The sequence below is a fragment of the Anopheles cruzii genome, chromosome 3 (assembly GCF_943734635.1).
Source record: "Anopheles cruzii chromosome 3, idAnoCruzAS_RS32_06, whole genome shotgun sequence".
In the NCBI taxonomy this organism is placed as follows: domain Eukaryota; kingdom Metazoa; phylum Arthropoda; class Insecta; order Diptera; family Culicidae; genus Anopheles; species Anopheles cruzii.
This window is the reverse complement of record NC_069145.1, coordinates 65,819,067-65,829,450: the sequence shown is the minus strand read 5'-3', so window position 1 is coordinate 65,829,450 and position 10,384 is coordinate 65,819,067. Positions and strand designations below refer to the sequence as shown.

The 10,384-nt window shown below is 48.6% G+C and overlaps 1 protein-coding gene across 1 annotated transcript in view; it reads left to right on the top strand.

Annotated features, from left to right (window-relative positions):
• The window catches only part of LOC128270808 (ankyrin repeat domain-containing protein 29-like), a 123,402-nt gene that overhangs the window by 105,068 nt on the left and 7,950 nt on the right, over positions 1–10,384 (top strand). Inside the window, exons 2-3 of the mRNA XM_053008228.1 lie at positions 7,400–7,498; positions 9,662–9,760. Coding sequence (XP_052864188.1) covers positions 7,400–7,498; positions 9,662–9,760 — 198 coding nt within the window. The remainder of the gene's footprint in view (positions 1–7,399; positions 7,499–9,661; positions 9,761–10,384) is intronic.

Below are 10,384 nucleotides of genomic sequence, written 5' to 3'. Positions count from 1 at the left end.
CGGAGCCGCGCTTCTACGCTCAGTTCCGGCGGAGACCGAGCGTGTGTGTGTGTGTCTGTGTCTGCGCCGGTCGGACAGCAAATGGATCACTTCTAAATGCTCCCTATGACCCCGCCGCCACTCCGGACCTCCACGCCGGTCACTCCGAGAGTAGAAATGGTTTCGATCACTTTACTCCACTTTCGGCCATCGCGAGTTCTGGGGGTTGGCTCCCTCTCTCTCCCCCCCCCCCACAGTGTCTGCCTCTGGCGGGGACGTCGGCCGGTGCCGGTGGCAAACGCCGGTGCGGGCCCCGGAATGGTGAGGAAACCATGTTTGCATGGTGCTTATCAAGATATGATGATTGTATAATAAGATATTGTCCGCCTCACTGCCCTCATAAACGGTCCGTGGGATTATTTGGTCCGTGCCGGCGGGGGCCTGCTGCGAACTATGCTGCGACTACGCAACTATGCTCGGCCAGCCAGCCAGCCCGGGGCTTCGTTGCCACGGTTCGATGCGATGCTGAATGACACCGCCGCCGGGTTAGCTCACGGAAAGGTGTGATGAAACGATATCAACGGAGCATAAATGTAGTTTGAGAGTCCGACTGCCACCGTCAGACCGTGGCCCTGGTGTGAAGCATAGTTTAGTGTTTGATTTCGACCATCTTCTATCTTGATTATAGCGCTCTGCATTAAATGAGCCGACTTCTGTGGTTTTCGTTGCTTCAACGTTTAAAATAATAACTTTTAAAACTATTTCGTTTCGTTTAGCTTTACATTATAATTATTGTGATATGATTCGTTTTAGGATCGGAAGGAATATTGTCAGTTTTACAGCTTCGTTGGCAACACGTAGCTTGGCTTATGTTTTATTTTTGCATAAAAATGGTTTTATTGCATCAGAACGGAATATGTGTTATATTTTGAGTAATGATTGTTTCTTAGTCTGAGACAAATATCTTATCTTCAAAGCTACCTCCTCATATCTTAAATGTTTTGGTTTTGCCCCTTGGATAAACGCTTTCGATATCTCAATGCTATCGAACTTCATTTTTATTTTTGGGAAGCCTCAGCCTCGACTTGGTATCAAAACTAAATGACTTGTGACTCAATACCTTAACATGTAACAGGTACCATGCGTCAGGATTGTCCTATGCGGCAAAATGTATTGCAAATTTTTATAGTAAAATGAATAATGCTATTGTGTTTGAGTTGCTTTAAATTGTTACGCTGATTTTAAAGGGTGTTTTAATGATCGTTGATGTGGGTTTCAGTGGCTCTACAAACATTCGCTGTATTACGCAGCGATCGTTGCATACTGAGCGGCGTAGTTTCGGACCATCAAGTGAATAAAATCCAACCCATTTTGAAAACAATGATTTGCAGGTTATGTTCGCCTAACTCCGTGCTTCTAATGACAAAAAAACCAATTTACATACAGCTAAAACTAAAATAAATTAATTCAAACAATTGAAATGCAAAGATATTCAATGGAAACAATGATTGTTTCTAATTTTGACAAAAGATTCAAGCTCGTTAGCTACCAACTGCTCATCTCGTCCTGCTGACACATTGATTATTCAATGATTGAAGAAAACAAAATGAAGGACTGCTGTGATTTTGGGGACTCGGATCGGTAGCGAGACAACTTCCCGGCCCAAAATGGACGCATGCATGTTTGATGGTGTGTGTCGGTGGTGATGCAGTAAAAACGCGGAGTAAATTGCAACCCAAAGTGGTGGTTGGCCTCCCGGCTGGCTATTTCAATTGCTTTCAACTAATTCCATTCCATAATTAATCCGCTCTGTCCACTAATTACTACGGGAAGCCGGGCCGGCGAACAAACTCGGCCCCGCGGCGGTCGGCGCCGGCCACTAATGCCGCGCCAAAGTGCTACCAAACACTATCAATTGTAAATGCGACCTTTTTCCTGGCTCTACACAGTTCCTATGGCTTACACATAGAGAGGGAGAGATAGAGAGAGAGATTGACGCAAAAAAGCTCTTTCCGACCATGTGTGTGCGTTGGAGAAAGATGAGTTTTAGTTTCAAACTTCCCTTCGCGATGGTCAGTCCTGGAGGACGATGATTATCATATCTCGTTTAGGTGCCGTCCGGTGCCGATGTTGGTATGGCCTCCAACACACACGCCACTCCGAGCTTACAATATGCTGTGGCACCGATTCTTGACGGATTGGGTTCGGGTGGTGCAAAAAACTCTCGATCTCCGACTCCAATCCTAAACTCCGATGGCCACAATGGACTGGGTGGCGTGTCAGCGTAACAAGCATATGAGAGCACACGGTGACGGCAGCTGGACTCGCCGTGACCTCGTGGGGCCGGGGGTCCGGAAAAGCTGCGAGATTGAAGTGTGGAGATAAAACAAAGGCAAACATAATCAAATGAAAATCAAATATAATTAAATTGATACGTTTCCGTCGGTCGGTCGGTCGGTCGGTCGGTCGGTCGGTGGGTGGTGACCGTGCCAGTCCCGGAAAGAATACCGGAAGGGTCAAGGGAGGGGTGTGAAACGGGCCGGCAAGGGCCTGGAGTAAAGTTTTAGTAGATTAGAGGTTTAGTGTTCCGTGACGCGCCGTCAGCCGGGCCCAGCGAGCTCATGTGTTGGACGGGAAGTTTAGAGATCGAGCCCGTTTTTGCTGCTCCGCTGCTCTCATGTGCTGCGCTGAAAAAAGGGATTACGGTCGGCCGGCACTACGTGTTCCGGTTCCGGCGTTTGGCGATTGTTTTCATTACTAAATATGAACTCGAGGGGGTCGGCTCGAGGTGGCTAACAAACGGATTCCTGATGTGGATTCATTATGTTACACGATTTTTAAGCAGCTCTAACCACCATCGGTACATACGAGCAAACGGATTCGTTGTGGTTGAGGGAACGAATAGAGAACATTCTCTGCTCAACATTCGAATAACTTTTCAAATCGAATGGAAAGCATGTTTTGCGAGTGCCTGTGTGAGAGCATAATTGACCCAGTTACAGACAGTTGTCCAGCTTTTCCTGTATCTGGAACTATGGGCAGTGTTTTAGAACCTTCAACTGTTGGAGGTTTAGCTGCAGAAGCCATTGAGGGATGAGGCAGATGACAATGAGATGAATGATGAAGTGGACTGACCAGAGCGGTCCACAGAAACATAACATGGGACGAACAATGAAGCTTAATTTTCCATCGCTCGATAAATGCGGCTGAGTTACGTGTCTGATCGGAGAAAAGAAAGGGAAACTTTTACTCAATAAAATAGTCACATCAATTGGCGACTACTACAGACACGCTATGTGCTAGTCTGAAAAAATTGGGAGTATTTTCCGAACACTCGGTCTTCTTTTTCGGGTTGCAGTGGTGCAGTTTTCCTTACGCAAAAATGGCAATTTGTAGTGAGAAATTTCAACAAACATGACCTGGGTCAACACTTCCTTCCTATTATACCTGACTAGTGACCGATAGTGCGATATGTACTGATATTGATGCACGTAATTCGGCATTCGGCATAACCGGTGACTACATATAGCAAAAGTTCAAACATTAGCATTGACCGTAAACCAAAAATATGTGGCATTCGATTCATCATTGATCAAAAGTTCGTACATTGGTAGATAATGTCCGCTACACAAGCGAAGACCGTACACCTGGTATGGTCCGATGATGCCGATCTCTACGACAACAACTCGACGAACTTTCTCTGTTTGCTTTTTTTTCAATCTAAAGTTCTCCGTCTCAAAACAAAAACATGCGAAAACCCCGGTAGAATAAATTAAAATGCGGTTCCGAACGACATTTTCCCAGGAGCCGTCGGTCTGTCGGCCAAAGAAAAGCCGTGCGGAATCGGAGTCGGAGCGTGATCCTGCAGCCTAATGCCCGCCTGTTATCCGGGTGTTGTTTTCCACGAACAGCTTCTTATTGTGTCCACCGCCCGCACCGCGTTGTCGGTGGCGGTTCGATGAGCAGAAACAATCGAACTACCCCACAAACCGGAAGTCCCCCCCCCCCCCACCTCAACCCCCGGCGCCGACCGGGGCCATGCCGTCCGGAAGTTTTGCAAATTAATTGCTTGGCATGCGATTAACGTGCGAAAGTTGTACCGTTTGCGTACGGCAAGGACCCCCCTTTGCCGCGGGCCCTGCCCTACCAGACCCCGGTCCGAAAAGGGTGAGAAAATTAGAATCACTGACACACCACGAACCAGAGCCACAGCGTGCCGCGCACCGTGCTCGGGAAGAGGATAAGGATCACAGCGGACCGACGCTACCCGGCCCAAAGAAATCCATATTTAACTTTCCTCATCCGGCGGCGTGCTTCCGGAAGCGCGTCCAGACCAGAAGAAGAAGAAGCAGGAAAAAAAAACGGTGAAGAAGATAATCCCCCCTCTGGGCCCTCAAACTTCGGCCCTCTCAGGAGTGATTAGACAATCCAATTTTCCCGGCTGAAACCGAAGCCCTCCCCGAGTGGGCGGGTGGGTGATATGGCGGTGGGAATAATAATAATAAAACACGCAAAAAGTAAGTGTGTGTGGCGGTGTCAAGGAAATTCCACCTTCCCCCTCGCAAACCTGGGGAGAGGAAAATTGGAGAAAAATTTCAATCATCCAAAAATCGCCAAATTTATTCACTTTCCTTCGCGACCGGCGGCGGAAAAGCTCGCCCCGCCCCGCCCGTCCGGTGGCTGGACGGCCCACGTTTCGGTGGCGGCTGAAAGTTATTTCTTTTCCCGATCTCTTATCGCGCGCTCGCGGGCGAACCGGAAGTGGCGTGGTGGGCGATTTGATTTCTCCGCTTGGCCGGGTTCCGGGGTGTTTTAATTTATTCCCCAAGTGACACACACACACAGCGGGAAACCCCGTAACAAGTGTCGGGGATGAAGGTCCGCGGAGGGCTGCCAGTGTTGTGGTCGGCGCCGGGTCGGAAGATGACGGATCGGGGCGCGCAGGATGCGTAATGAAAAGTGCTTTCGGGAAGATTTAGAGACATAATTAAATTAGGACTCTCCGACGGCGTCCGGTCCGCGGATAGCTCGCGGCGGATAAGCACTACGCACTACGAGGTGGGGTGTGGGCGCGAGCGAAGACGGATCCGTCGTAAAACCGTCCCGAGGAGGTCCCGAGGTTTTGCCTTTCGCTCGTTAAAAGCGCGGTCCAGCATCGAAGAAGTGATCGGCATCGTCCCGCATTTGGAGTCCGGCACGGCCGCGTACCCGACGCTGTACAGTTTGTGTCACACGGTGGCCGACGCTGCACGACTTAACACGGACGAGCATAAGGCTGCTCGCCCGGAGTAATGGCCGGCTAGGTGTCGTACTCAAAAATGTCGAACATACTTAAAAGTCGCTGGGTGCCCCATTAAACGAAAGCCACCATCGACCATCTTCCAGGGGTTACCCCGAACCCGAACCGAAGGGAAACAATGGCCGAAGAGGCCGGCCGTGGTCGTGACATAATTTCGTTACGCAGTGTCCTTCCGGCCTTCCGCGACAGGAAGGGCGAAAGAGTAGCTACCCGGGAACAAGGCCCCGGGAGACGCGCGCGACCATCTGAAGTCACAGCGGGACGTCGACGTCGGGGCGACCATGGGCGACGCTTGTCGGAGCCCTTGAGCTGGCCCACGAGAGGGCCCTTGAGTTATTATTGCGATTTTTGGGCTATCGCCTTCAGAGTGGGCGGCCAGGCGCGCGCGTCCCTGACGGCGGTGTTCTTGGCAGCGCGTCGGCTGTGACTTATGCAAAAATGGGTCCGTTTTTTCGGTCGTTTCGTTGAGAGCCCTTCCGCCGTATCCTAATGAGCCTTCGACGTACGGCACACAAACACGCGCCCGCGCACACACACCTTCTTAAGATGGAGAATGCTGAGCATCACTCCGCCGACGGCAACGAGCTGATTAAATTGTGAAACGCTTAACGTTTTCGAGTGGCCGGCCACCGTGAAGGTTAGCCTTCATCGGTCCCCTTGTTGTCGATAAGACCGAAAGGTGGCAACTTGAAGGAGCAAGACTTTTTCCAAAATTATCAAGCGTAGTTTTATTGTAGGCAGAGGTGTTCGTTTGATGCTGCTTTCCAGAACATTTTGGGAAAACTTAAAATTATTCCTTAAAATATGTCTTTATGTATGCGGAGAGAGTATACGCAATGGATTTGTTGCAATATTTTCTAAACTCTATGTCTGTAGTCATTAACAATGTTTTTGGAAGGAGCCTTGTTAAGGAGCCGTTTCAATTAAATGACTCACTATGATTAAAACATCGAGTGAAAGACGGTCGAAGCTGAGGTTATACAGATTCGTTATAGTCCCAGTAATCACATACGCATTTGAGACATGGACCCTGTCCAAAACTGACGAAACCCCATCTAGAAAGTGTTGAGGGACAATGGAAAAGCTGCTACAACAGTGAGTTGTACGCAAGAAGACCTCATTACCGTGCAGTGTGTACGCCTCGCCAGGGTGGGTATGTCATCTCATAAAAAAGACGGACGAGGAACCAGACTCCTAGTGCGAATATTCAGGAGGTTCTTCGCACTGGAGGTACATTGTATTTATTACTTTGACGTTCATTTCGTTGTCGAGATCGATCGTCCGGGAATCGTGGTCCATTGGCGCCAAGTAACCAAAGGAATGAATAAATAAATCCGATCCGACAACTTGTACGAAAACGAAAACTTGTGTAGCGTAGCGCGGAAAGCGTTCCGAAACTGACCCCCGAGGCCGATAATGGCTAAGCAGAGCGACGGCGATTCGTGCCGACGGGTAAAGTGTGTCATCATTAAATCGCCGGCGACTTCCATCATCGCTCCGGACTCGGCAAGCGAGGGGGAGGAACAACACCACCACCACCACCACACCCCGGGTGGACCTGGTCCACCCAAAAAGCAATCTTCGGGTCGCCGACGGTCGCCTCCAGCCTCCAGGTGGACATAATTTCATTTAGGACGGCTTTTCCCAGCGTTCGCCGTCGGCCTTCGGAAAATAGTCTTAGACGCTGTTCCCGGGAAAACTAGCACCACGGACGCCTTCTCTGGAGGGTGGCCTTTCGCGAGCTCATTTTCCAATAAACGCGCCGCGACGGAACGGAACGGAAGTGGCGCGGGAAGCGAAGCGAGGTCGTTCCTGCTCGACGGGATGGGTTTATTTATAAGTGTGAACGGAAATTGAAAACGCCATAATAAATAGTTCGCTGCGCAACTTCGCATTCGCCTTTCGGAAGAGCGTTTTTTTGTGTTCTGATTCCTCCGGCCAACATTATGCTGCTGGGTGGTGCCCGTGAAAGATGATTCGTTGGCGCGGTGCGACTCTTTCTCGGTGTAATAATTTTCCCCATTTCCCCATCGTCCATCGTTCGCTCTCTCTCTCTCTTTCTCTCTCATAAGCGCTCGTCTTAATTTCCCTTCCATTTCGATTCTCTCGTTCCTTCCGCAGGACTACACCACTCCGTTAATCCTGGCGGCCGCCGGAGGACATACCGCTTGCGTCATCGAGCTGCTGGAGCAGGGGGCCGATCCGAATGCCCGCCGAGTGGTAAGTGTAAGGGCCACGGCCGGGCAACGTGATACAAATTATAATATTCGTTAGCGAGCGATTTAACTGCCAAAAGTGTCGGAAGTTGCCAGAAAATAAGGCGCACGGTGCGCTTTCCGGCGGGCGAGAAACTCTTCCATGCGGTGGCGGTGCGGGGCATGAAAAATGTAATGGAAAATGCCCCCCGCCCCGCCAGGGCCGGGGCAGCCCGGAGAAGAGCGTTGGAAAAATCGCCCCACTCTGGCCGCCGGAGCGATAAACTATAAATTCGACAAGGATTTCATGCTTCCGACATCACCGGCGTAATAGTTTGTGTAAAAGCAGCATAATTTTAGTTCGTACAGTTTTTGGTGGGGGCTTTCTCGTTTGCGGCGCTGGCAAAGTGGAAATCCAGATGGAAGAAGCATTCATAAAATCGACAATCCGTGTTTCAGCTTGATGCTCCGGCCGGTTGGATGCGCATTGCAGGCGGTCATCGTGTGAGTGGTGGGTTAATAAGAGATGACGCAGGCATTCAGACGATGTTACACTGGTCAAATGGCAGAAACAAGTCAGTCGAACTTTTACGAAAATATAAGATTATGTAAACAGGCTTTTTGAGTGTCAAACCTAATCAATTTCCTATTTGCCGTTACAGGCTCCAGCTTTCTTTTTGGTAGGCAATTTAATAGTTCAATTAAAGCACGCTTTCGGTTAATCCACGTTCGAAATATTTTTCTAATTTTTATTTGTTTTTTTTTGTGGAGCCAAAATGCATAAAAGTTGTGGTAAAAGAGTGCAAAGTCCTCGAGTCCTAGAGTCCAAGATGTCTAGTTGACACTCAGAATTTAATAATGGAAAAACTCAAAGCTAGGTGCAAAGGGTTATCGATAAAGACAGAGATCAGAACCTAGAATGTGTGTAAAAATCGTAGCAAAATAAAACAAAACTCTGGTGATTTGGCTTAGTCGGTCAAGATCATGTCAAGTCAATTTGAAGAAGATTCACGAACGTAAATATTCAGCTTTGAAATCAGATTTCTGCTTATGACCAGCTCAGGTGTGAACAAGCGAACGATGAATGTATCACAACATCTTTTCATCGTCCCGATATCGATCGAAGTTGTTTGTATGTGCTGATAAATTCTGGATGCTTGTTTGTTTCATTGTTTCTTAAGATCTATCCAAATGCGAGTTTTCCCTTTTACTTACTGATACTTTTTTTATTTAATTCATCATAATTCTTTGTTTACAAAGATTTCTCAAGTGTTTTTTCTGACAACTTGACCAATGGTTATAACCTAATTTAACTTTCTTAACTTTCAATAACTTTCTGCCCATTTAAATTAACAATACAATTTTAACTTTATTTTCGAAATGAAATAAAAATATAGAAGAAAAATAATATAATGTACAACAATAAGTGTAAGGACCAGAAAAAGGATGTGGTAATGTAAATGAAAGCATAAGGCACTGGCTTGAATGCTTAACCCCGGTACTTATTGGCCAACTGATTGTTAATTTGTCAACACTTCACGCATCTTCATCAACATTTCATCCCATACGTCGAAGGGCAAGCGCAGGCCACAGCCGACACCGTAAACAGCGTCCTGCTAACAAGGGATACACGTAAACACACAGCAGCCTCATTACTCGGCCACTCTCGGCTCTCGGTTGTGTGATGTGCATTAACTGCTCTTCACCCTACTGGTGGTGGGGGCCAAAAAAAGGGTAAACGACATTAGTGTCCCGGCGATGGGCGATAGTGTCTCGGTCCGAGCAGTAGTTCTTAACCCCCGGGTGCGCACCACCCTAGGGACGGAACATCATCAAACATCATCACACGGACCATGACGGTTGCCATGGGAAAAATGAATATGAATTTTTACCTCGACCCTAGCGTATGCCGCAACGGCGGTGATGATGATGATGTTGTCGATGGCGCACGACAGTTCCCACGTAACGCAAATCCAAACCCCACCCCGACGAAGTCCCGAACCCGGTTCCGTTGCCATGGTGCGCAGCTTAATTGAACCCGGTTTGCATCTGGTGTCCCTTTTGGCTGACCGACCCGCGGGGACCGACCAGGGACCGGACCGGCCGGGTGCGGGACATGGAATCCGGTCCGATCCAATAGGAAACTATCTAACTGTTCTCTCTCTCGCTATCGCTCTCTTTCTCGCAGACGGGCACCACGGCCCTGTTCTTCGCCGCCCAAGGAGGCTACGTGGACGTCGCTAGGATACTGCTGAAGGCTGGCGCACCCGTCGACTGCTCGTCGGTGGTAAGTCAACGCATCGCATCGCTTGGCGTCGGTTTATTAATTTCGCTACAAAAAGTAAAGGAAACACATCTTTTTCCGTGCTAAATCCTGGCAACCACTGAGGACCACCGGCGGACTACCGTGTGGACTAGCCTTGGTGTAGCGCAGCGACCGGCAGCAAAAGAATCAATTAAATTAAAACAAGACCGAGTGACCGTAAAGAGAGAGCGGGCGCTAAAATTAATAAACCATCGCGTCCTGGCGCGCCCGCCAAATGAGAAGTCAATCCATGGGACGCCCCTGGATCGGCCCAGGACGCGACTGACTGACTGACCGCGGGCACCAATAGAGCGTAGTGCGGGCAGAAAATGTCGCCCGGAACAGCACACAAAGAAAAATATTTTAAAATAGTAACGGAAAAAAATCCTTGTAAAGGAAATTAGAAAATTCCAATATTGAAAGCACTGGCCGTATACTTTGTTCGGTTTTGTTTTGTAAAGGTTTAAAATAAAAGTTTTAATAAAACCGCACCATCGGTAACATCATTACTTTTATGCTCGGCCTTCATCCTGGACGCTGCTGGCTGTGTACTTTGTTTTTTGTTTTAATTAAATCCTTTCTCACCTTCGGTCCAACATAAGCTCT